General features: G+C 46.7%; 1 protein-coding gene across 5 annotated transcripts in view; it reads left to right on the forward strand.

Moving 5' to 3' along the window:
- Nucleotides 1-26,463, forward strand: part of AFAP1L2 (actin filament associated protein 1 like 2) — a 69,001-nt gene that overhangs the window by 36,195 nt on the left and 6,343 nt on the right. For 3 of the 5 annotated variants that reach the window (XM_071563489.1, XM_071563490.1, XM_071563493.1), the window contains exons 2-11: nt 6,421-6,549; nt 7,077-7,154; nt 10,374-10,465; nt 14,221-14,311; nt 20,368-20,573; nt 21,150-21,329; nt 21,910-21,999; nt 22,784-22,868; nt 24,034-24,138; nt 24,782-24,993. In XM_071563489.1, the coding sequence (XP_071419590.1) occupies nt 6,421-6,549; nt 7,077-7,154; nt 10,374-10,465; nt 14,221-14,311; nt 20,368-20,573; nt 21,150-21,329; nt 21,910-21,999; nt 22,784-22,868; nt 24,034-24,138; nt 24,782-24,993 (1,268 nt within the window). Of the gene's footprint in view, nt 1-6,420; nt 6,550-7,076; nt 7,155-10,373; nt 10,466-14,220; nt 14,312-17,964; nt 18,049-20,367; nt 20,574-21,149; nt 21,330-21,909; nt 22,000-22,783; nt 22,869-24,033; nt 24,139-24,781; nt 24,994-26,463 lie in introns of all 5 variants that reach the window. The other 2 variants (XM_071563494.1, XM_071563492.1) reach the window with 2 other exon arrangements.

Here is a 26,463-nt window from a genome sequence, read left to right on the forward strand (position 1 = left end):
TCAAACTTCCAGAGCAGCCCACGCAGAGCTCCTTGGGTTCATCTGCGCAGTTCACAGCCCACGACCAACGAAACACATTGTTTGCCTCTCTCTTTCCATGAATCATCCTTTGCAACAAAGACGAGCCTAATGCTCCCGACGTGAGTGTGAATCCAGGCGGTACTGGATTTTAGGTACATCAATAGAAGCAGTCTGAGTGGGTTTCTTTATTCTCTTCTTTCCTTGTGAGCACTCATTGTGTCTGAAAATCAGACAGCTTTGTGACAGTGGTTTTAACTGTCTGACACTTGCCTGGCTTATTAGGAAAACTCTGATAGGAGTTCTCCAGTTTTACAGTTTTTTTCATTTTGAGGGATTTTAGCTTGTCTTGGGGTTCTGAATTTTGCCTTTTATTTTGTTTCATCTAGCAGTGATTCCCCAATGAGAAAGTTCATTGTTTACCAGAAACTTGGAAGGGGTTTTTGTGGGTATTCCTTCAATAAACACAGCACTTGTCATTTTGCTGTGGGGAGAGTTCTCTTTTCTACAAATATTTATATATTCATAATTATGTTTCAGTAGGGAGAAAAAACCAGAGGAGTTTCAACTGAACTAAAGTGGACTGGACCTTTTATTCTCTTCCCACGAAAAACTAGAAGACGGAAGGCTGTCCAGTCATTGCAGGCACAAGTGTGGGAAGTAAAGCATTGTTTCTGATTATCAAAACCAGGGTGGTAAACCATAGTCTACACTCATGTGCTTTGTTCTGCTCATCACCCTGGGTGAATGCTAGTGCGGTTTCAGTGTGATGGGGATGCTTTTCAATGGAGCAGATTTCTGGGGTTCAACAGAAATGCTGCTTCTTCTCATTGCTTTATTTGGATGAAGTTTGCCACCTGTGCTTCCTTGCATTCCACTGGCTATGTGCACCAAAGCCTGTGACATCCAGAGCAGGGCAAAGGAGCTGTAACCACTGCAGAAGGGCCAAAGCATTGCTGTACCCTTTTCTTCAGTGCTCCTTTCTCTGTAAGACCCTGAAAACAGCAGGATGAGGAGGGTTGTGTTGTTTGAGGAAGGATCTGCTTTGCTGTTCTGGAAGGTGGCCCAGTGTAGGGGTCATCCAGCTGTTACAGCTGTCACCATCCACACATCTGCCTTTCCTCACAGCTGGGGAGAATGGCCTTCTCTAACTGTAACCGTGGGCGACTTTTCCCTCTTGCAAAGACCAACTGTTACTGTAAGACTCCAGATTAGCCAAGGAGGCCTGGACTGGGTCCTCCTGCTCTTCTGACAGCACTTGCTATTCAGCACCCTGAATGCTGCCTCTGTCCCTGCCTGTCCTCTCTGCACGCTCCTCAGCTGCCCTATTCATTTTATGCAGTGAAGGGAAAAAAGAAACCAGGGCTAGAAAGGAACTGCTTTCTGCCAAAGCAGCCCCCGGGGAATCCCAGTGCTGCCAGCCGGGGCTGGTCAGCAGGAAATGGGGGCTGGAAGGCTGCCGTGGGAGGGACTGCATGGTGGAGGTAGTCTGGGGAGGCTGGGCATGAGCAGGTACCTCCAGATACCCCTCGGGAGCCCCTCTGCTCCTGTGGACTGAGACTTTCATGAATCACCACCAGTTTTAGTTTTTGAAGCAAAAATCTTGGCACGCCACAGGCTGCCAGTATTTACCTGGTGCCTGAATCGAGCTGTTTGCCAGCAGTTTAGTCCAGCCCCTTCTAGGACGGAAAGGTGAAACCAAAAGTACCAAACCCAGGGCCCTGCTTTGGTCAGGAGTGTGGGATATCTCTCAGCACTTTGGGATCCAAGGAGAGTGGCGCTGGGAGAAAGATCTGCAGGCTGGGATATAGGAAAGTTAGGTTGTATTCCTGATCTACTGAAGAATATACCTGTATCCTTGAACACATTGCTTAATCTCAATATGGTTTAGTTTCCTGTTAGCAAATGATTCTCCTTATCTTTCACCTCTCATCTCAGCAGAGGAAAGAGCTTGTCTCTTACTATGTATCTTATTACAGTTCTTTGTCCGGTGGCTGGGCCCCTCTACCTTGATAAAGTAGGTAATTGAATTTAGATTAAACGGCCTAACATAATCCTGTCCAGTGGTTAGTAAAACACTTGAATATAAGTTCATTCTGAGCCTGTCTTTCCATTTCCTCATAAGGCAAAGACATGAAGTAATTAGATGTAGACATAGGTTGTTATTGTAGCACAATGACAGAGATCAGTGGTTATTGGTAGGAATGGCTTTTATAATCTAGTTTAATGGTCATTTACCTTTCAGTGACCTTGGTGTCAGGCAAAATTGGCAGCTCTTTTGCAAGGAATGTGCTTCCTCAATGAGGGCTTTGCAAGCTGCTTCATTTTTTGGCTCTAGCTTCTCATGAACTAGGATAGACACTGCTGCAATGCAAGAGAGTTTTCTGTCTGCAAAGAAAGGCAGACTACTGCCAAAGGAAGCCCTTTTCAGTGCTGTCCCACTGCCACTGAGTTACTGTTGAAACAGATCAGTCGTGTTTAAAGCATTTCTTTGCTTATTGCTGTGACCAAAGTTGCAGCCTTCAAACCAGGAGAGCCTGTGGTAGTCAGAGGCAGCCCGGGAGTTCCTGTAAAAAAGATTGGATTTTCTTGGAGTAAAAGGAGATAGAACATATCATCCAGTTAAGTGCCTGCAAGAGGAAGGAGCTGCTAGTTCTGATTGCAACCCCCACCCCTATAAATCCTTATTACATCAGTAAAGATGATATTTCTATACACTTTAAAATACAGTCCTTTCAGTGGTGATCATCCACTCACTGGAGATGCAAATCAATTAGGTTTTCCATTGACTGTGGTGCTTGTACACCTCTCTCCATCATGTGTTGTGAAATCCTTATGGGTTTTATGCAGTTGGTGATGCCTGTTGCTGTGGAGAAGAATATGGCAAGAGCTGTGCTGTGATTTCTAATGGTACCCCAGATCTGTGGCCATGCTTTGTAAGGAATTGGAGTAGGTCATATCCTGGGGCTTGAGAGTGCTGGACTTAGTACAGGTATTCACTGTAATCTTGGCCAAGCCTCTTTAATTCTTCTGACAATCTTAACCTTAGAAGTAAGTTTTCCATGAAACAGGATTAATTTTTTCAAGTACTATGGAGGTATTTGTTTGAGATGGTGCCAGAAAGATTATTTGAGTAACAAAGAAGTGCTATGAGAGTTGAGAAGAGCAATGTAGCTGTGTAAAAAGGTATCACAAAAGCATCTCTGAGAATTGCACTGCCTTGTGTCTTGGGCTTCTGTCTTTTGATCTCTCATCCTGCTGCTCAGTCACTTGATTTTGCAAATATGTTCCTCCCATCTGTAACTATTGCCCTGCAGAGCAAGACTAGCAACAGAGATTACCTCTTTATGTGTTCTCATTTCTCAACTGCCAGGGTAAGGAGAGCAAAACAGGGCAGCTTGAATGGAGAACCGTTTGTTTTGGGCTGCTTTGGATAACCACTAACCTGGTTTTACCATGAGCACGCTCTGTACATCATCACCACAGCAAGATGAGTCTTTAGCTGAGATCAATCAGTGACTTCCAGCATTCAAAATCCTGAGATGGTTTAATAGACAAGGGCTCTCGATTGTTTTTAGTTCTATTGACCTGTTGCTTTAGTCCAGTCACCTGCTGTGATACTTGCTTGCACAGAGGATCTTACAGACCCTCATTGTATTAATTCTTCTTATTTACCACATTCATCAGTCTCTGATAAGTATTAGCTTGTTCTTCCTCTGATATAAGAGAATGAATGGTCAGTGGCAGTTTATTTTTGCAGGTATCAGATTTGGTTTGGGAATGTCCAGCTGAGATCAGTGAGATACTTGCATAGGAGCAGATGGTTTATAAACTGCTTCTTGCTGGAGAAGAGCAAAATTAATCTCTCTTGAGTCCCTGAATTCTGAATCCATTGAAGTCTGACGGAGTCTTTCCACTGACCTCTGTGGCCCCAGGATCAGATCCTAAATGAGCTGCTTTGAGTTATTACAAGCCTGAGTTCAGCTTTGGTGGGCTGGAAAATGTAACCTACTGTATGAGCTGTGCTGTTCATGAGAGCTCAGCCCTCTGTGTGTGCTAGCTGTGGATGCCTGGGAGAAGAATAAAGTCATTTTCTGCTGTCGTTGGGGTGGAGGAGGGAATGGGAATTATACCCCCTTCCTTGCAAACCCACTGTCATGACATCCTTGTGAACAGCTGTTGGGAGCTGACCTGTTTCAGAAGCTTCAAATTCAGGTTAGGTGTTTCGTGCTGTTTCTTCTGGTATCACCCTGCCACATAAATGTTCCTGTCCAGCTGGCCTGGCCAGCAGGAACTGACCTCAATTTAAATTTTCTGAAGTGGGCCACTGAAGCAAAGGAGTATAGCAAGGCTGTGATGTACCCTAGTGGACTGAGAAGAAACAGGGTCCCTGAAGCTTGAGAGAAGCCAGTTATGAGTAGGTCTGGCACCAAATGCTCACAGTTCATTGCTTAATAGTATCAGTGGTGCCCAATATTGTTGTCAGCAAATACTACCCATTTCCTCACAGTTTATGGAAAAAGCTGCTGTTTCTTGAAGTGATTCTTGTTTTCTCTGGGCAAAGCAGCAGCTAGTAAAACCATTCAAGTTAACACTGCATGATGCAGGTGTTTTCCATTCCCTGCTGATCCTAAATTAGACCAGAAGAGAATTATTGTGGTGTAGAGAGTATAAAAAAAGTGTGAATAACTACCAGTTGGTTGGTTCTTCTGGAGCTGTTATTGATTGATCTGGAGTCATTAGACTGCTTTACAGTTAAGCTAGTGAAGATTAATATACTTTGAGAGCAGTAGCAAGCTTTTTCAATTACTGCCTAGCAACATAAACGTTTACAGTGCAATTTGCACTTTATTTATCAATTTTCTAAGATGTATTCACCCAAGGAAGGGTTGCCTGGTGGCTAAAGATGGAGGAGTAAGAAGGTGATAACTTTCTCCTGCCCTTAAACAAATGTTCTTTGTGACCTTGGAGGTGGTAGCTCTTTGAGCTAGAGATGCTCAGATGTTTTGTATTACGAAACCAAAATATTAACACTTTTCTAGTTGCTTGGTGTGAACAGGGTTACCATGGGATCATATAGTATGGAAATGCTGTAAGTAAAGGGAATGGAGCATTGTCCCAGTTAAGTTATCCATAAGTCACATTCCCTGGTGGTGCGCTAAGGAGTCACTGCCTGGCTGGCAGTGTGGTGGTGTCCAACCCAAGCTTCACTGCCCATCTCCTCCACAGTTCCTTGGCATCAGGGAGCAATGGAGCAGGGGAGCCTCCAAAGGGGAGGAGCAGTCCCGGCTGGGTTTGGCATGTTTTTCCCACACACTGTCATTCCTGCACGGGCTTCCTCTCTCCACATTATACCCTGTTATTTCCTCCCTGGAATGGACTCCTGCCACTGCTGCTAATTAACGCACGATAAACCTTGGTGTGAACAAAAGCAAGCAATTAAACGTCTGTTGCTTCAGCGTGAGCCCTGTCAGAGAAGTGATTTGTTGGTGGCAGAGCTGTGTAGCACCTCCCCGGGAGGAAAACAAACCCATTAGCCTGTTTCAGCTGCTGGCACTGGGGAGTGCTGTGCCCGAGCTGCTTGTTTTGGGAGTGCAGGGATGCCCTTGGTGCAGCAAGGTTTCCAGAGGCTCTATGAGATGCTGTTGAGTCTTGTGTCTTCCATATGGTACACTGATCTGTGAGGCCACTACTAAAGCAAGATGGCTTGAGAAGTTTCTGAGCTGTGATTTATGTATGTAGGGGGTTTGGAATTATTTTATCTATTTATTTATTGTGTGTGTGTGTGTGTCTTTTTTGCATGACACAAATAAACATTTTCAAATCAATGCAGACATAAATAGTCCTAGAATGAATAATAAAATCATAGATTGATTTGTGCTGGCTGGGACCTTAGAGATCATCTGGTTTCAACCTCCGTGCTATGTGCAGGGCCACCTTCCATCGGGCCAGGTTGCCCAGGGACTCCATAGGCTTAGCAAGAGGAAGCAAAAGGCAGGGCCTTTGGTAGAGCCCAAGCCAAATGAGGTCTGAATGATGCTTGCCAGGACTCAAGATGCATATATCAAGGTCTTGCAAGTGGCTTTCATGTAATCTCATCCCTAATGCTCAGAATCCCTCTGAGTTTTCCCCACTTGAGGAAAAACTCCATTTGGAAGAAGAATAGGTATTTACATGGGATTTCACTGATGTATGAACAGACTGAGGAAAGTTGGATGCTTTTTGGTTTTGGGACCCACTTTCTTTTCAAAAATAGAGCTAGGATTCCAGCTGGAAAATTAAATATGAAGTATTCCTGGGTAGAAAACTGCAAAAAAATCTTGGAAAACATGGCATTAATGTATGTCCTCTTTTGACACACAATCCAACTGTTTTGCCAAAAGTTGTCTCTTTCTGTTGTAGCTCTCGAGCAGCTGCTCACAGAACTTGAAGATTTTCTGAGGATACTGGACAAGGAGAACTTGAGCAGCAATGCAGTTGTGAAGAAGAGCTTTCTCTCCGACCTTCTGCGAGTCTACACCAAGTCCAGTGGTACAGGCGTGGAAAACCAGGGATGGGGGGACAGTGGGCTGTCATGGGAATTGCTACAGGGTCTTGAAGCAGCGTTTTCCTGGAGGCTGGTGGGAAGGGGAGACATGAAAATTAGGAGAAAATGAAACTGAGTTTATTTTTGCAGTGACCTCTAATTGTTTATGTAAAATTACTATAGTTATGTGTCCAGCTTTACAAGCAAAGGATTCCCAAGATTCCTGATCCTTTCTGTTTTCCATATTAAATCTTAAGTTTATTTAATCCACTTTGTAAGATACACAGGATGTACTGTTTGGCCAAGTTCATGTTTAAGTAGAAATTTTAACTTACGGAATTTCCTGGCTATAAAGCACTTAATTTTTCTGCTTTTTATTATTGCTTGGGGTTTTTCTTGCCCATTGCCTCAACCAAAATTCTCTCCCCAAATATACTCAGCAGAGACACTTTTTACATCTGTCTTTGTGGAAAAACTTAGCAGTGTGAAAGCAACGTGCGGGTAAAGAGTTCACTTTTCCCTTTGGTTGCAGGTGGTGATGAGGAATATATTTATATGAACAAAGTGACGGTCCATAAGCAGCAGGGTGACCAGGAGAAACAAGACAAAGGTAGGGAGCTAAAGATTAATGTTTGCATTCTGTCTAACAGGGTGATGAAGGCCTACACAGTTAGAGCCTTGCTTTGCCAGTGCTCTGGCAGCTCTGAGGCCTGATGCAGTTGATGGTGTGGAAGGACTGCCATTTTCGTAGCATTCCCTTGGAAATAGTGCTCTTTGCCAACACTGCGAGGTTATTCCTGGAAGTAGCACTTTGGAGGTCGTTATTTTGGGATAAAAATGTTGCCTTCTAAGGCTTGAAGCTCCAGTGCCTGTAATATTTAAGGAAGCCTTCATGCTTTCTTTGGCCACAAAACAAGTCACTTCACCTCTTTGAGACCTTGAAAAGTGTGTGTCTTCTTTTCTGTGTTGCTCTGCTCTTGCCCAGAGGGTCTGTGTCATCACTGAGGCGAGTTCCTGGGCCCAGCTTGCGCCTCCACCATCTGCACAGACAGAGCACCTTCATATTCCAGGGATGCAAGAGTTCTGCAGTGTACAAGCCAAATAATTAAACCTAGATAAAATGTTCATTTCCAATTTAGGTTTCCCAGGTTTTGAATTTGTAATACAGCAAAGAACAAAATTGTCTAAAAATGTTCTTCCTCTTTGAAGTTCATTGTAAAAGCTGTTCTTGATAATTGTGTGGAGTGAGATTATTCGTGACACACATCTCCTTAATGCACACCTAGCCAGAAGCTGACTCTACCCCAGAGTTTCCAATCAAAAGGGATGAAGTGAGGACACATCAGTGCAGTTTGCTGTTGATGTGCTGGTCCTGTAATAGTTGGGATTGCTCCACTTTCACCATTGTTTGTTTTGGTTTTGTTGCTTTGTGGTGCAATTTTTTGTTTGTTTGCTCTTTGTTCTTTAAACTACCTGCAGCCGAATTTGGGTAACTTCTAATGCCCCTGAAGACAGGATTAGAAGTGCAGCCCCAGTATGACCTCCTGACAGGGCCCTCTGGGTGCTGCTGTAATGTTCTATAACAGGATCACACAGCTTCCCAGTAGCTCCCAGCAGCTGAGCAGTAACAGAAACATCTCTTTATACAAGTTCTCATTTGGGTGCATAAAGCAAGCCTTGCACTGGTCCACCATGCTGAAATACTGGGCAAATTTCAGAAACTTTATTTGTACATTTAGGTTCTTTTATTTCAGACTTTTCCCTTTCAAAGCCATGAGCCTGCCCACTTGGTCACTCCCTCTGGGACCTGGCACTTCTCTCTTTCTCTGTTTTCAACAACCTCCCTATTCCAAGTAAAACTTCTGAGTTATTTGGAAATGCTGAATTCAGTAAGACACATGTGTGGGATCTTAGCCACAGCTGCAGCTGGGTGTACTCCCTGATCCTGCCTCTGTGCCTGGATGGAGAGGTCTGTGCCTGCACATTCAGGTTTAGCAGATGAAGGGGCCCCCAGTGCCCACTGGTGATAGGGGTGTGATATGGATCTCCCAATGATTATGCAGCTCCCTTTACCCCTTTTATCTATTACCAGTCTGTGCACCAAAGGCCTGTGATGGGATGTGGAGACCACACCTTGGTGGCTAAGGCCAACAGAACCTCTCGAGCCCTGCAGAGTTTCTTCACCACAGTAGCTGTGCTCAAGTGTGCTCTGGCAGCACTGGGGCTTTAGGAAATCTTACCTTTGTTTTTGGTGCTTCCCAAAGTGGCAATGACCTCACTGGCTGCTGTTGATGGAAGGTGTCAGCCTTGAGAGTGGTCCTTTACAGAAAAGGCCAACAACATCCAGTAGCAGCACATAGGTCTGACTCTGGCAGTATAGTCATGGGGTATTTTGGTAGGAGGAGGTCCCCATGATCAGTTGTTGCTATAGGCTCACCTACTTTACTCTGAATGTTACAAGACATCCAGCACCCCTGCTTCTGGGGTGCAAACAGATGCTTGGAGATGGTGTCTGTTCATCCGTGGACTTGTGTGTCCTCGTGACTTACCTGAGTTAGCCATTGCTGATGACCAGGGAACCAGCATCACAGGGAGAAACCTGTCACAAGAGATGTGTTCTGGACTTTTGTGCCATCAGGCCAGGAGCTGCAGGCTGCAGCCTGGCAGGGCAGAGCTGTCATTGTGGCTTCTGAGCCCTAGACGTGAACAGAGTAATGTGGTTTCCAACTTCTATTTTTAAAGCCCAGAAATACGCAGCAAAGTTCCTTCTTGTATCTTCTGAGCACAGTGCTGACCATTGCTGGGCCCTGTGTGATGCCTTGATAGTTTCTGTGTGTGCTCAAGGAACGTGGCTGGAGCATCAGCACGTGACTGGGGAACTGTAGCATCAGCCTACTACAGATTTTGGACTTAATTCCCTTACTTAATTTCCTGTTCTTGCAATAGATGGATACCTTAGCCTTGTTTCTCCAAGGTATTTGAGGACAGACGCTGTCGAATGGAACATTTTCCTCTGCCAAAGATAATGCCTTCAAAGTCCTTCATTTTTCAGCCATTTGTGCCTTGCTCTACTTGTTCCACTATCTTGAAGGTCGTGGGATTTGGGCACTTGTTTGAGTTCCATGGTGGGATAAGAGGGACCGAACAGAAGTTTTCTGAGCCTTCAGTGTACTCTCCAGCTACTGAATCACTCTGCATTCAGCTGCTTGGAAAATCTGACCTTCCAGAGGCAGACACAGATCGCCTGGAGCAGTTCTGCTGCCTTATGCCCTTTCACATGTTTGGTCTGGGCTGCTGCAAGAGCAACTATTCCTTCAGCAATGATTACTGTTCATGGCTGGCTTTGATAAGCCACTGTGCACTCAGCTAGGCCAGCCACCTTTGCAGTTTGCCCTGGGAACAGGGTGGTGTTAGACCCAGTTTTTGGGAAAGGCAGCAGAGGAGCAATTACAGACCTGTCTGATCGCAGCCACAAGGATCAAAGCAAGGAAGGACTAAAGTGCCGTGAATTTCCAGATACTGTGTAGTGTCTGCCTATGCTGCTTCTCAGGATCCTTCAAAGTCTCAGCAGTGGGTCTGGCCTTCACAGTTTTCCTTCCAGAAGGAAAAACATGCCCTAAAACCAGAGGTCAGCTCTTTTGCTGGGTCTCCTAGTGCCACATCCCTGTCTGTGGCCTGAAATGACATGGTGGCCCTATGGCCCTGCCTGTAATTGTCACTCTGCTTCCTCCTGAAATAGCACCTCTCTGCTCCAGCTCAGCTCAGGGTAGCAAGTGTTCTGCTGAGAGATGCCACATGTCATCTGTATAATCGTGTTTCTGGCTTGCAGTGCTGGATCGGAGAAACTCCTTGACCAATGGAGACTCAGGACTGCATTTGTCACCTCCTCAGAAGAGCCTGCCAGACCTCCCCCCTCCAAAGGTAAGTTGTGTACATCCTTTGCTTTCCTGGGGATCTGAATCCCTTGATGCCATACACCATGCAGTGTGGCTGAATGGAAAGACCTCTGCCCATGTTTGTTAGTAAGGCAAAGAGTCCTGCTGAATTTTATTTAAAAAATAATAATAAAATATTGAACTAGGCGTTTCCAGCTGTACATCTTTACAAAAACTGCAGTTCAGTGTGTGGCTGGTGCAAGTACTGCAGCTGGCTGGTGTCCTGGGGTGGTTGGGCATCCAGAAACCCCTGTGGTTCCCAAAGCTTGTGCACAGATGGAACAGACAGCTGTGGGAGCCTTTGGCTCCCTGTGAGTGTGCAGGAGCTCTGTGAAAACTGGGCTGTGTTCCCTGCTGGGGAGACCCACACCCACTGCATGGCAATCCAGGCTCAGGCAAGGAGAACTGAGGTTTCCAGTGAAACAAAGGTGATGATGGTTCTTGGCTGTTGGTTTGGAAATCTCCCCTGAGCTGTGAAGCAGCTGTGCTTGGAGTGCTGATATGAACTTATAAAAGCCAGAAATCCTTCAGCTGCAGCATGGCGGGGTGGTCCCTGGGCAGTACCAGGCTCTCCCTTGCTGGCAGAGCCATTACCACAGGTTTGCTTACAGCTGGAGCACCTGGTGCTGTCTGTGAATTGGGTGCTGGTGTTATGCTGATTAGACAGCCCACAAGTCTGCGAGGAGAGGTTTCTGGCACTGTAGATTTTTCTGTAGGGCAGCTATAAATCAGTTAAACACCATCACCTTTCCGTGGGATGTTGCCTCTGTACCAGCAAGCCAGCCTGGCTGTTCTAGAGAGATGCAGGTCATCCTTGAGACCCTGGATGTTGCTGTTCGGTAGTTGATGCAATGTGGGAATTGCTGTAGCTGGAATTTCAGGATGTGAAAGGAAAGGAAGGCAGGGAGTATGCTTGAGAAGGAGGGGGAAGCATGGAGAGGCTGGGGTGGTGCATCCACCAACACAGAGGAGCATTTGCTCCTTTCCCAGGAAGTAGGACAGGGTGAGGCCCCAGGACTTTTGCCCAGCAGGCTGTGTGGCTCAGCTGGAGTTAGCTGAAGGAGCTGGGAAAACAAGGGGGTAGGATGGGATGCAGCTGACAACCCCCCGGATGCAGTGTGGTTGCCTGCTGGGAGCTGCTCCAGCCCCAGAGGGCTCTACCCACGCAGCTGGCTGGAAATACAGTACTGGAGCTGGAGTTGCCTGAGGGCAGTGACCAGAGCAGGAATCGCTGTTTGATTTTGGGTTTTGTGGTGGGCAGAAGGACAGCAGCCTGTAGGATGAAAGCATGACTGGGTAAGCAGCAGCCAGGTGTCCCCAAGGCATTTCACTTGTGCTTGGTGCAGACCAACTTTCTGATTGTGCAATCAGAAAGTTAAATGAGGGAATTAGAAAAAACTAGTCTTGGATTTTAGCTGAAAAGGGTATCTAAGGCATCTCTCTTCTCACGGCCTTGTGCTGGGAACTTGCTTCTCCCACCTTCTTGCTGCTAGAGCTACCCTTCCTTGGGTACAGCAGTTCTTGTACCTCCTCACTGTGAGCATCTGAGTGTCAGTGAGCTGTTGGCAGCAAGTATGTCTGAGTGTCCTTCAAGGAGCAGGGCTGGGGAGAGCTTTAATGTGTGGAAATTGCTGTTGGAATAACGTGGATTTTCCCTGTCTGCATTTGCAGCTCTCAGTGCAGGCAGGAGCCGCAGCCTTGGGCAGTGGAGGAAGGAGCACAGCTCCTTACACTGAAACTGGGAGGTTAGCAGAGGCATTTAGGTAGATCTATTTTAGCCCTATGGAGCTTTCTGTGGTTTGGTGATGCTAAGATGGTGTTGCTGTACACTTGCCTTTTGAGGCACGGGAGAAATCTGATGATAAAGCTCTGCATAGCAGATTGTTCCTGGTATCCACTAACACCAGCAGTTAATGGCCAATGCAACAGGGGTGGCCCAGCTGGATCCCACTAATTTCTTTGGATTTGTCCCAAAGCAACCTTTAAACAATGAGTTCTGCAGGCTGTGGCTCAGACATTGGTGACCCCTCCTCTGCAGCAACCGTGGCAGCTCCTCTGCTTCTGCAGCCATCCACAGAGAAAGTCATGTGGGGTGAATGCAGATGCCCAAGATGGTTGTATTTGCCTGCTCATTGTGCCGTAATGCAACACAGGCACGTGTTTTGCAAGGACCAGCGTGGTTGAATGACACAATATATTCTCTTTGACTTAAGCTAGTGAGAAAACAACTCCATGCTTTCAGGGAAAAAGAACAGAAAAAAATAGCTTCTGAGGTAGCTAAGGTGCAGTCCCACCTAGTCCCTGTTGGCTTACATTGTCTGTAGGAGACAAAACAGAGCAGTCCCTTCCCTGACACTTGTGGGATGGTGTCAAATAAACCCACCGAGTTTCTTTGTGTGGATAATTTGTTTATGGTCATAGCGCAATGTCAGCTGGTACACGCAGGAGGCCACCACAGATGGCAATTACAGATACATTCCCTGTCCAGGGAAGAGATTAAGTAAAGCTTTGGAGTGACGGGTTTTGTTTTTGTTTCTTTAATTTAACATATTAGGACAAGTTCCTAAACCTTTAAGTGTTTGGAGGGCAAGTGTTTTCCAGCAGTGTCATACGTGGCTCCAGAATACAAGCTCAGAGTCTGCTCACAACATCTGGCAGACCCATGTAAGAAGGAGTGTTTAATCCAAAACACTGGAGAAGTTTGGGAGGTTGGCAGAGCCACGGGCAGCTTGCCCATGTGGGAGCAGAGAGTCATGTGACTTTGGTGTGGTCAGGGTTCCTTGCTCCCACAGGCTCAGCAGCTTCCCTTCCCAAGCTGCTGCTGGCCAGAAAACCTTTTCCTTCAAAGCTTCCTTTCTGCTTCTGGGCACCAGTAGCTGTTGTTGTAAATGCCCAGGGCAGGATGGGCAGCTTTGAACCTGCATTGGATGATTTTGGCATGCTGCAAACAGACTGATCTTGCCTTAGACTGCTCTCCTGTTCAACAGCTATGTGAAATACCTGAAAAGTAAAAAGTTGGTTTCTTAACTTCACTTTTTTTTTTTCCCTCATATGTTGGTATTTCTAGAGGACCAAGGCACTATTTTTCCTGCCAGTCCTTGCTTGTGTTTAGGGAGGGGTTTGGCAGGCACCACAGGGATTTTCCAGAACATGGACTCTTTTCAAAGGCTTATTTTCCATCAGTGTTGTTTATCCATTTCCTTCATTTTTTGTTCAGAGCACAATTAAAGACTCCTGATATAGTTCCTAAGGCAGAGATTTTTAGCTGTTGTTTTGCTGTCAGTCAGAGACTTGGAGACATGACCAGCAGCTGCTCAGGCTATTTTTTCAGCTTAAAGCCAAGATTGTACCAATTGTTCTCCCTTCTGGTTCCCTGATAAGATAATCCATAGCACAGGGAATCATCCCCAGTTACGATGAGCAGCTCAAGGGGGTGTCAGCGCAGCAGGCAGAAGTTCCAGTTCATGGTAAAGCCAGTGGGTTACAATTGCTGCTAGAAGATGATCTTCTCAGGGCTTTCATCAGTATGGAAGAAAGTAACATTTATGACAGAATTATACAGTAATTTCAAAGAACTTTATATTTGAGCTAACTGTACCACATCCTGGTGTACACATCTAAAAGGTCTCATCTACTGGGATGCACTTGAGTGCTTAAAAACAAAGAAAAAAGAGTGCTCCATTGTTTTCCAGGGTCTGTTTTTACCTTAACTAATTCTTCTTTTCTGTATTTATTCTGCAGATTCCTGAAACAAAACAACCTCCGGTCCCCAAGATCGAATCCCCAGAGGGATATTATGAAGAGGCTGAGCCATATGACACCTCTGTAAATGGTACATCACAGCTCACTCTTGGGGGCAGGGGTTCTTGTGGGAGATGGAGGTTTATGAGACTGAGTAAATGAAACCATGGACATTTCTTACAACTTATGTGACAAATTTGGTTTCTGCTGCTCATCACACTTGATATTACAGATCTAATACTAGCTGGAAAGCAAAGACTACTGAATTATTCAAATTTTAACTTTCCTGTAGAAGTAAGTAGTAGTATGCTTGGGTCAGTATAGCATCACTGTAAAATGTTACAAACCACTGTGGGTTCTCTTTGTCTTGATGGCTTTCTAGCGTAGGCTGTAGTCAAACACAAGTTTCTGTTCAGGAGTGAGTGGTGAAGCTGTGGTGGCTTGCATTCATGTCCTAGTGCTCTAATTGTCCCCTTGGGGCTCAGAATCCATGGCTCTGTTGGTCTGTGAGGAGTGATAACCGTTTTTATAATTGGTTATTTATTCAGCTCTGTCTCTTGTGGCAGTTTAAGCATCTTTAAACTTGATTAAAAAGCCACGCTTCATGTGAGGGGACAGTGTGTGGGTTCTGTCTGCACTTGCTTGTTCACTGCCTGGGTCAGCACCCCCAGTCATGTCCTGAGCAGTGCCACCCACACCTGTCCCCCTGGATGCAGGCTCAGCTCCCACATTCTCACTTTTTAAGGATGTATTCCTAAATCCTTCTCTTAGTGAACACCCTTCATGAGAGATTGCCTTCCTCTGATCTGATAGCAGAGCTGATCTTGTCATCGCTTTATCCATTTAAGCACAAATGAGACAGACTGTATCACTCTGCTGCAGAGGCAGCTCTCATCAGCCTTGTGTGCAGCAGAGTGCATGGCATGGGGCAGAACTGAGTGGGGAGAGTTCAGGCAAGCGAAGAAGTGAGAGTTAAGGGTAAAAGATTTGGATCTAAACCCTTGGCTGTTGAGTCTGAGCTGCTTGTGAGGGAAGCTGAGTCCTCTCCAGCCCCAGTGTTCACCTCTGGGCTTTGAAGCTGCCCTGTAGGGAAGCACCAGTTGTGCCACTGTTTAAAGTGGCCAAGGGTTGATGTATCTGGACAGCCCTCACTGCCTGTGGGCACCTTGCACTTCATGACAGCTCATATCTCAGCATGGGTAACTGTTCTTATGAGGAGTTACAGTGCTAAACAAAATGAGGGAGGTGTATAGTCATCTTTTGTTTGACTGAAGCATCCCATTTTGGCTGCAACTGCATTACAGCAGTGAACAGGAGATAGAGCCCTGATCAGGTGGGAAAAGATGCAGGCTTATCATGGCTGGGATGCAGAGGAGGGGTCCCCCCAACTCTGTCCTGTGTTTTGCTGAAATGAGCTGAGTTGTTTGGCTGAGATGAGGGCTGTGATGCACAGGGCATGAAGCTCTCTGGTGGCTGAGGCAGCACAGGGTGCTGCACCCTCATTCCCATAGCAGGGGGTCACAGTTACCTGCACTGTGAGATACATGGAGGGGTTTTTTTCCCCTACTGCACGTTAGGGAAGTGGATAATGTGTTAAGAGCCATAGCATAAAAAACCATGCTGGATTAGCTGGAGTATAGCCATGGATCCCTATGCTGGGATACCCAGTTTATGTTATCCAGGCAGCTCCATAAACTTGCCCTGAGCTTTGAGACTTGGCTGGCAGAAGCGATAAGCACACACCTAGCAGCTTCCACCTCTGCTTTTTCTTGGTCACCTGCTGCTCAGAAATGCAAATGCAACCACCATCCTCTGAATATAGGCCAGTCAAATGCCTAAGGAAATGGGAGATCAGAGCCCTGCAAAATGAGAGAAAAGCCCTATGATGGGAGCACTGTCAAAATGAGGCAGCTCTGGGTGCCAGTGGGTCAGTCTATGGCTGCTGTGAACAGCTGTTGTACCAGTGGGCTCAGTGTTTTACTGAGCGGTATCACAGCCATAAGCAGAGATAGGAGTCTGTAGAATTCCATGCAGTGTCTCACCACTGAGGTGTGTGGTGCCTTTGCTCCTGTGACTGCTCAGTCACTGGTCCCCCCTGCAGGCCCCAGCGAGTCCCTCCTACAGAAACCTCCTGGTGTGCTACAATGCCGATGGCTTTTAAGGTGGTTTGTGGGAGAAGAAAGGCATCATTGTGTCACTGAGAATCTCCGTGTGTTTTGGCAGCCTCATGTTTACGGTGGTGCCTTGAGGTGAGCCAGAAGGAGCAAGGAAAGATGTGGAGCAGCAGGTGTGTGGCAGGAGGAGTCTCTGGGAGTTCAGGAGAAGGTGGTATGGTTTGCTGGGCAGAGGGGAGGCTGGGCAGCAATGCTGTGAAGATGCTGGTGCCCCAAATTGCCTTGAGATGAGGCTGCAAATCCTATGACGCATGGGTAGACCTGCAGGTCCCTGTTCTGCTATTTTTTCAACAAGCATGATTTATCAGATGTCAATAGTACCTTGTATCTGTTGTACACAGGGTGATGCTCATTGTTAGCAACTGCCTTGGGTCTTTGGTGTGACTGCTGTTGCTAAAGGGCAGACTGAACCTGCATGGGTTTGCCCTGGCCAAGATGTGAGAGACTGACCCCAGTAACCTCCCAAACCCTCTGTGCTCACCCCCTTTTCCCACAGGCTGGATATGGAAGGGGCCGGTGGTTCAGGGAGCTGCTGCTGTTCTTTCATGGAATCATAGAATGACCTGGGTTGGAAGGGAGCTCAAAGATCATCTAGTTCCAAGCCCCCTGCCATGGAAAGGGTCACTTTCCATTGCTCAGAGCCCCATCCAGCCCAGCCTTGAGCACTTTCAGGGCAGGGCATTCACAGCTTCTCTGGGCAACATGTTCCAGTGTCTCACCACCCTCACAGTAAAGAATTTTTTCCTAATATGTAATCTAAACCTACTCTCTTTCAGTTTAACCTGTTTCCCATTGTCCTGTCACTACATGATCTTGTAATAAGTCCATCTCCAATACTGTTTCCAACAGTATTACAGCATGAGCCTTGGAAGACACCCATGTGTCCCCAAACAAATGGGCGTAGTGAAATCAAACAAAAATAGGAACACAATAATAAGTGGGTGCACTGCCAAGAAAGGACATCAAAGCAAGCCTCCAGATGGGCTGAGGAGATAGAGGTTTCGTGCAGCATCAGAGGTGGGACTGTGAGGCACCGTAGCAAACCGTGGGTGAATTAATTAAAATGAAGCAGGCAGGCGAGTCCGCTGGGTCTTGCCGTCCCCCTTTCATCAGCAGGAGTCTCTCCCCTCCGCTGGGAACGTCTCTGCCTTTCATTTTACAGCTCCAGCAAAAGCTGCTGCTTCCCTACCCTCCTGGGCTGAAACGTGTTAAACCCTTATCGCCCGTCTTTGCATAATTGGAAGGTGCGATAAGGAGCGCAGTGAAAGCGAAGGGCACTGTGGCTGCCAACTGAGCAATAATTATTCCGGTTGAAACTGCGCATCTGCTCTGGCTGGTTTTAATTACGATGACGATGATTCTGTTTTAAGGGGAATTGCCTTGTTCGAGGGGATGGGTTGGAAATGCTCCTGTTTGAAATCTCACCATACGTATGTCCTGCAGGGACGGGACAGCCTCACGGGCTGCGCAGAGCCCGGGGCTGAGCCGGACCAACGCCCTTGTTCTCTGCATTTGCTTATCTGTGGCTTTCTCTCTTTGTCTCCCTTTCTCTTTCCTTTTGATTGTGCAGGTCTTTTTGGTAGGCTTGCTGCGGCTGGACCCAGGCCAGGGTTGCAGGTTACTGAGGGCGTTATTTATGCCACAATAACAATGGGTATGGCATGCTTTCCAAACCTGAAGTGCCTTTTTTAACAACAACCGAAAAACACCACCAAAATATCCCCAGCAACTTAGGTTTAGCAAAGACTGTCAAGTACTTCCCCCTGGCATGCTGTTCCATGCATGGAGGGTAACCACCTCTCCTCGCCTGTTACACACAAGGTATTAGTTTTTGTGGCTTTCCCTGTGCTCAGGATGACAATGAAGAGAACTTTCCTGGCTTTTATTCCCGAGTCTGTCACTGATGTGGAGCTGATAGGTGGTAGCGCTGGCTGTATTGACAAGTAGCTGTTTGGTGACTGGTTGAAGGTGCTCTGCTGGGGCAGAGACAGCTTGTGTGTGAGATGGTTGGAGCTTCCTGCATCATGATATGGATTTAGCTGCCTGGGAAGCCATGGGAAGACAAACAGGAAAGGAGATGTGGATTTTGATAAAGACCTCCACAATCATGGCTGACACTGATGCCTGAGCTGTATGACTTGGGACTGAGTGAACCTTAGTAGTGGCCACAGTGTTGTCTCAAGTCACCCAGGCAAGGTTGTCCCAGTTTGGCAACTAACCCAGCCTGGTAAACACCTTTCCATCATGAGGCCATAGCAGTGTGACCAGAACAACAGCTTTAGCTTTTCAAATAGAGAGGAGCTCATCTCTTGAGATACCACCCTTGTGGTTGTGGTGGTTGCACAAAAGAGCAGCCAGAACTCCCACTGAGAGCGTGGAAGAAAATTGCTGTTCCCCCAGGAACAAGGTGGCAGCCTGAGACCTAATGCCGAGGTAAGCAGCACCAGAGACTCCCAAAAGGAGCCAGAGAGACCGTTAAAAATAGCTCCAAGTTGATAAGGTGGGAGATTTAGAAGATGAGATTCCCTTAGCCATCGTTGCTGCTGCATAGGATAAGGTCCCTTGCAGTGCAGAGATTCAGCTTCTTGGTGTTTGTAGGGTTGAGAAACTTTTTTACTTCATCTGAATTTTCTACACAGGGTGACTGTGGGCAGGGTCTGCATAGTGAGAATGCATGGAAGGGAATAAAGGTTTCCCATAAAAGATGGACAGTCCAGTATGTTGAGGGCATGGAGATGATGAGGCAGTAGTGTGCTCCATTCAGAGACTTTGAAAGGGAGTATTTGCTTTTCAATAAGTTTAATTGGTACAGCTTTGATCATTTGACGGATGTTACAGAGTAAGATTTCACTGAGGGTAAGGCCGTAGCTTTGTTACTGCATCTTATTTCCTTTTATTTTAAGAACAAATAAAGCCAATTGAAATGTTTTTCACTAAAGCTCTTCATGCCTTTTTTTTTTCGTCTCTTTTCTGACTGCTTTTCCTCTTTTTAATTTGCATCCATCTGATAATGTTACTTTTATGTAGATAATAAGATTCGGTGAGAATCAAAATTAAATTCCAGTGAGAGAAACTTAACAATATTCCTGCATGCTGTTTGGTAGGACAAGAATGCAAACCCATACACAGATGCTGCCCAAATCTTGCCATTTTGCTCAGTGAGCTTATTTTGTGGATAAGAGCTGTACAGTAAATGCCAGCAGAGCACTGCAAATCCCCCTGCAGTCAAGGGTGAACATTTTTAGTGTTTCTGATGAGTCTGGTATCAGTGATCAGCTGAAAATTCCAATAACCTGCCATACATTAGAGCTGGGTATTGAAAATCCCAACTCATCCTAATAACATAGCAATCTATTTAAGAATGACATGAAAAATGTTGTTACTGTTACTCACAGTTGCCACTTATGACTAATTTTTGCTGCTGGAATAGTGTATTACTTCAAAGCCCCTTGTTGTCCCTTAAGTAGAGGGAGGGACCTGTTAGCCCAGGAAAGTGGAATGCCATCTCAAATACAATAGATCTTTGCTTGCTGCATGGCCTTGCAATACCATTTTTACTTCTGACATTCAGAGGACAAGGGCTGATTGTAGCTTGCTGTTGCCTTAAAAATTGTGAGTGTTTGGCTTGAAGTGGAAAGTAGAAAAAGCATCTTTGGGGCGTGGGGAAAACAGCAAACAGAAAATGTCTAATGGAATGTTCTCCAATTTGTGGTCTCAACTGAGAAGTGTCTTTTGAGTGTTTGCTAACAGAGGCTATTAGGCACAAAATATTGCCATGAGATTCAGTTTGGGCTAGCAAGAAAAAGGGATCTAGGAAAGTTATTTTCCTATTGATTATCTGCCTGTAGGGGAGCCTCAAAAGACATATTCCTGCACTGGAAGCTTTTGCATGTGTGAGCATGGCTGAGGCAAGCATTAAGCTCAGAGTTATTCTAAAAATGCATTTAATGATAGAGCTTTGCTCTTGTTGTAGAAGATGGTGAGGCCGTTAGTAGTTCCTATGAATCTTATGATGAAGAAGAGAGCAGCAAAGGCAAGTCAGCAACCCATCAGTGGCCATCCACGGAGGCCACCATTGAGCTGATGAAGGACGCCCGCATCTGTGCCTTCCTGTGGAGAAAGAAGTGGCTGGGACAGTGGGCAAAACAGCTGTGTGTTATCAAGGACACCAGGTTGCTGGTGGGTAGATCCCCTACTCTCTGTCTAGAACTATCTGTTTTCATGAGCTGGGGAGGGAAGTGGCACCTCAGGCCATGTTAACAAGCTGGCAAAAACAAAGTACTCCTAGAAGTAATGGTTCAAAGAACATCTCCTAGAGATCTGGGGATTCCCTTCCATTTTCAGAAGGAAGGTAGGCATGGGACTGCTGAGGGAGGCACAAGGGTGCATTTGTGGCCAAAATTCCAATTCCCCAAAATGCCTAGGGATGCTTTTTGGGGAAACTTTTTGAGGTGGTTAAGCAGAAGGGATTCTTATCCCATAGGCTAACCACATTCTTGATCCTCTCGTAGCGAGAGGTATTTCAGATTATGTGTACATGCACATAAATATGTATCTGTAGACACAAAGATGTCCTGTGTGTAGCCTTTGTACTTTGTAGGACACAGCTTTGTAGGACCTATAGGACCTTCTTGTGTTCAGTGTACTTAATGCATGTGGTTGGCACTGAGTTACTTACAGGGTTGAGTTCATGCTGGTGAGTGAAAGGGAAGGCTTCTCCTCTGCCTCTCACCCTCTCCCATCTTCCTTCCCCAGTGCTACAAGAGCTCCAAAGACCACAGCCCTCAGCTCGATGTGAATTTGCTGGGCTGCACTGTGATTCACAAGGAAAAGCAAGTGAGGAAGAAAGAGCACAAGCTGAAGATCATCCCCACGAATGCTGATGTCATCGTGCTGGGGCTGCAGAGTAAAGACCAGGCAGAGCAGTGGCTCAGGGTCAGTGACACCTTCAGGACTTACCCTGCTGGTGCTCCCATGCTTTGCTGGGAGACTGTATCTTATCTCAGCCCTGTCCTTGTGTGCTCTGGCTCCCTTCCTCACTGCAAGCCTTTATACAAATACACCACTTCATTTTCATGTCCTGGGATAACTTCTTCCTGCAGCTCCCTGCTGCCTTCAGCGTGCTGGAGTCCATGTAGGGGCCTCCCAGCCCAGCTGCTGCAGCAGTGGGGAATGTCTGGAGTGGGTGCCCAGCATGAATTGGCTGAGGGCAGAGCTGGCCCTTCCCCTGAGGCAGCTGCAGCAGCAGCAGCAGAAGCCTTCATGGAGCCCAGGACAACAGCAGGGATGCAAGACACTGGAGCTGCCTTTGCTGGCAGCATATCCTGGCTGGCTTGGATCCAGCAGTTTCTTCTGGCTGCCTGCTGCAACACCAGGACAGTCCCCAGGGTCTCAGGGACTATAAACCGTGGGTTTCCCAGGCTGCTGTGGTTTTACCTGTCCTGGATGGGAGAGAAATGTTGATTCTGTAGATCCTGCAGCTCCCTCACAGGCTGTGGCTTCCCCTTCTGCACAGGTAATCCAGGAGACCAGTGGTCTGCTGTGTGAAGGAGGCAGTGAAGGCAACCAGTACATCCCAGACTCACAGCGCCTCAGCTACCCCAAGGTATCTGCAGAGAGAACTAGCACAGAGGCTTTTCAACCCTTTTCCTTTAATAAATAATAGTGTAGGTGCCCTAATTTTACCTGAGCAAAGACTGATATAAGTGTAATTAGACACCTGTGCTGCTGAAAAAGAGCATTATTGGAACAATCTTAACTTTCCTTTGCAATCTTAGTTTTGTTGGCACATCTTTCCCCCCTATACTGACTCAGCATGGGGCTCCCCACCATACAGGGCAGCAGGCCCTATCTCATCCAGTGAGATGGTTGTGTTCACCAAGAGCTTTGGGAGGGACCCTTGGATGCCAGGTCTTGGGCCATCTCTCGTCCAGGTTTAGGTAATGCTCCCCTGGGAGCAGCTTATTCCAAAACAGGGGGAGGAGAAAGAAACTTTGATAAGTCTCCAGCACACACCCAAAATGGACCTTTTTGGGTACATGGCCACTTCCTCTGCCCATGCTCCTCCACAGGGACTGCAAAATGCCCCCACCAGCCAGGCTTCAGGGTAAGAGGCCAAAGGGTGGCACCAGTAGTGCCACCAGATCACCCCAGAGGTGAGCCCAGCTGGGGTGATGTGTGTGCTGGATCTGCCCTTGTTGGGCTAAGAACAATGGGAAGGGCACAGAGTGGGTGAGCCAGCAGGGCTTGTGTGGGTGCAAGCATCTCCTACAGAAAGGGTAGGACCCTGTAATGTAAGAGAGGGAGGGAAAAAGGTCCTTGTGGCACATTCTGGCTGGAGGAATGGGTCATGTGCATGTGTAGAGCTTGTGTCTGATGCTTATTGACAGGTGGAGGTATCTGAGAGATACTCTGGAGCCTCAGAGAGCGGGAGCAGCACGGATGGCCACCCAGAGACAGCTGAGACAAAAGATGGTAAAACTTCACCCTGGGAACAACAGGGAAAACAGGTCCATGACTCTGCATGAGGCGAGGGTTTGTGTAGCTTCTCCTGCCACTGCCACCTCAAACAGACCTGATGATGCAGGGTGAAAGCTGTATGGGCACTCACTGCGCTGCCTGTGAATTTATTTCAGTGGGGTTTTTCTGTAATTAAGTGATAGGTGGAAGTTGAGATTTCTCAGTGGTTGCTGAATTAGGTTAGGGCTTGAGAAACCTGGATGTGATTACCAGGTCTACCATAGAGCTCCTACATGGCTCTGGACAAGTCACTTTGGGACGGTTTGAGATGGCATAAATGCAACTGAAGTGACTTGCCTCAGAGATGTCTGCAGAGAAATTTGGAGTCCTGTGCGAAATGCTGAGCTGCCTCCAGGGGGAGGCACCTTCACACCTTACACCTTCACACTAGGGCTTTAAGCTGCCCCATCTATAAGAGAGGGAAGGTGAGTACAGTAAAAGAGGAGATGCTCTATTAGAAGCATGTGGGACCCATCTATGTATCAAAAAGAGATAAATCCATGCTGAGGACTCACTGGATCACCCAACAGATGGACTTCAGCTGCTGAGTCCCTCTATGTTTGGACTTCATCATTTTATTATGATAGTGGGTAAGAAAATCTGGAACAAAAAAATCCAAGTCGATTTCTTATTTGGGTTATCTGGGGATTACACAAATTTATTCACACACTGTGAATAAGTGCTCAGTAGAAAAACACTGAAGAGTCTCTTTTAGACAAAAACTTTCCCCCTCCCCACTTGCATTCCTGTTTTATGGAGGAAAAAACTTGAGTGCAGAAAATATTCATGGGTATTGGTTTTTAATTCAATTTTTTGTGTGTAAGAAAGTGAAGGGAGGTTGGCACCTGCGCAGCAAGACCTGTGCAAACACCCTTCCCACCACTCGTTCAGTGTGACTGGCTTTTGATCAGAGCTAATCTTGCTCATCAATTCCCTGGGCTTTGGACTATTACAGCCTGTCCCTGAGTCATAGGTTTGCCCTCTGCAAGGGATGTGTGTGATGTGAGTGCAGGACGGCAGTACAGGTAGCTTTGGGGCAGGACACCCAGCTGGGATAGCAGGCTGTATGTATGGCTGTGAGCTGGGAAAGCCATGCACTTGTCTTTTTCATTTCCGGTAGTTAAGAAGAAGGGCACAACTAGCCTGAAACTGAGCAACCTGATGAACCTCGGGAGGAAGAAGTCCAGCTCCCTGGATAGCCCAGAGAGATCCTTGGAAACTTCAAGTAAGTTTCAGCATTCTGCAGGGACTTTGTCTCAGAGCTTGATCTCAGTGTGCAGGGCAGGATGAGCACCAGGCATCATCCTCCTCAAATGTGCCTGTGCCAGGCTGTCCTGCTGTTGGGGGCAAAGAGGCCACAGTCTGCTTGGTCCCTGCCAGTAAATCCATGAGGATTATGGTGCTTTGAGTGCAATAAGGTGACTGTGGGGCTTACAAGGGCAGGCAACAGCTCACAGGGTGACCCGAGAGGAGGGTAGGTAATACCAGACATGCACACAGAGGGTGCTGCTCTTCCTGAGCACTAGCCTAGGGTGTGGGAGTCAGCAGGAAGAGAGTTGTGTGGGCCAGCTGGTATATGACCTCTGTGGGGGACCAACTTTGTCCAACCAGTACAGCCAACTTGCTGCTCCAAACCTAAGCTGCATTTCAAGGATCTCACTTTGAAAATATTTTTACAGTTTTTCACCATTTTGTATGGATAGGAAAGCTTGCCTTTCTGCTTTTGTTCTTTGTTATTGCCTGTGGCTTTGCATTGTGTAGTGATCTTGTAACTTACCCATTAGACTTGCCCATACACCCAAATAAAATTGGATCCCCTCTACCAGAGGGGTGGAAGATGTGTCTAAGTAAGCTGTGCTTACTTGCAGGTTACCTGAATGTGCTAGTGAACAGCCAGTGGAAGTCACGTTGGTGTCAGATAAAAGACGGTCACCTCCATTTCTACCAGGACAAGAACCGAAGCAAAGTGGCTCAGCAGCCCCTGAGTTTGGCAGGTTGTGAAGTTGTCCCAGAGCCCAGCCCTGATCATCTCTACTCCTTCCGCATCCTGCAGAACGGGGAAGAACGTGTAATTTTGGAGGTAGGGTGTATATCTCCAGCAAAGCTCTGCTTTAAGTCATCAGCTTGGGTACCTTAATAGGTCTGAATGCCAGTGAGGTCCTCCAGAGGAACCCTCAGTCCAGCAAAACAGAAACTGAAGCGTGGGACTTGGGTTCATCTGCTTGTGGTCACCTAGGATGTGTCCCATCTAAGCCAATAATCCAGTCTGTGTCTGATGCTGGCACCTCCAGAGGACCATTCAGCCTTCATCCTAGGCACTCATCTTAGGAGAGGATGAAGGGTCCTCTGGAGATGCTCATTTTTCTCCTTGGATAATTAAGTTCTCTGGACTTCATTCCAGGTGGTTAATGTTAGATGAGAACAATGCCACTTCACGGATTTAAGTCAGCGGTTAGGAAGAACAGAGAACTTCATCTCTTGACAACAGAGTCCCAAAGCCATGGGTCATGCATCCCAAGTAAACTGATCACAGATCTGCCCCTGAAAGTGCAAGTGAATTCATCTCCATCTGTTACTTTCCTTTGCCTGCATCCAGGGCTGTTTATCTCTAATCTTAGTTCTCTCTGACGACAGCATGATTATAGTAGGAGGTGGACAATGTGAGCAATTTCCTGTATTTTTCCAGTGGGTGGAATATTTATAGCTAAATATCTGACTTTGAGGGCATGCCTTGAAATTGGAAGGTGTTTTTGTTTAGCTTCTGATGCAGGGTATGTCTAGATCTAAGAAATTTTGCCCAATTACAGATGTGAAGAAGAGGTGCTGGGAAAATTTACATTTTGTGAATGGAAGAATCTGTATTTTGTTGGGACGTCAGAATCAGTGTCAGACTCAGTGTACAGACTGGCTGGCTGGCAGGCTTCCCAGGAACTGAAGTCTCTGCTAAATATATTTTAGTCTCTGCTTAAAATATACTTTCCAGTTTGGAAAGTATATATATGTTCCCTTACCCTGAATTTTACTTAGTGCTCACTGCTTTGACTCCTCAAATCAAAGCAAAAGTTGGCTACAGCAACCCACTTGTTGCTTCAGGTAGAATCCCCTGCTACTGAGAGGTGCATGTGGCTATTTGTTGGAGCTGACTTCCAGACACAGTATTTAACTCTTCATGCTGCAAAATGTCAGACTGCTCACTGCAGCTGGGAATTTGACCATGTTAAAGTGAGGGACTCTCTTTGATGCTTTAAACTCTTCCCATCCCCTCTCCTCTGAGCAAAGAACCCTTGGAAGGGGTTTGGGTTCGGGCATCAGGACCTCACCGGCTCGGGTCTCCTTGCCTGTCTATTTTAGCAATCCCACTGCTGCGCTCTGCTGGTGCAAAATAAAACCCACACGCTTTCCTCACCCAAAGCTGCTCCTGGCCAGCATCTTCAGCATCACAGACTTTTCTTATCCTTGTAGGAAGCTGATTTGATCACCAGTGAAAGAAAAAGGCAGACTGGCTAGAAATTTTAAGAAGGATTTAAGCAAAGAGCTGCATTTATGTAGC

Source organism: Pithys albifrons, chromosome 9 (genome assembly GCF_047495875.1).
Source record: "Pithys albifrons albifrons isolate INPA30051 chromosome 9, PitAlb_v1, whole genome shotgun sequence".
NCBI lineage: Eukaryota > Metazoa > Chordata > Aves > Passeriformes > Thamnophilidae > Pithys > Pithys albifrons.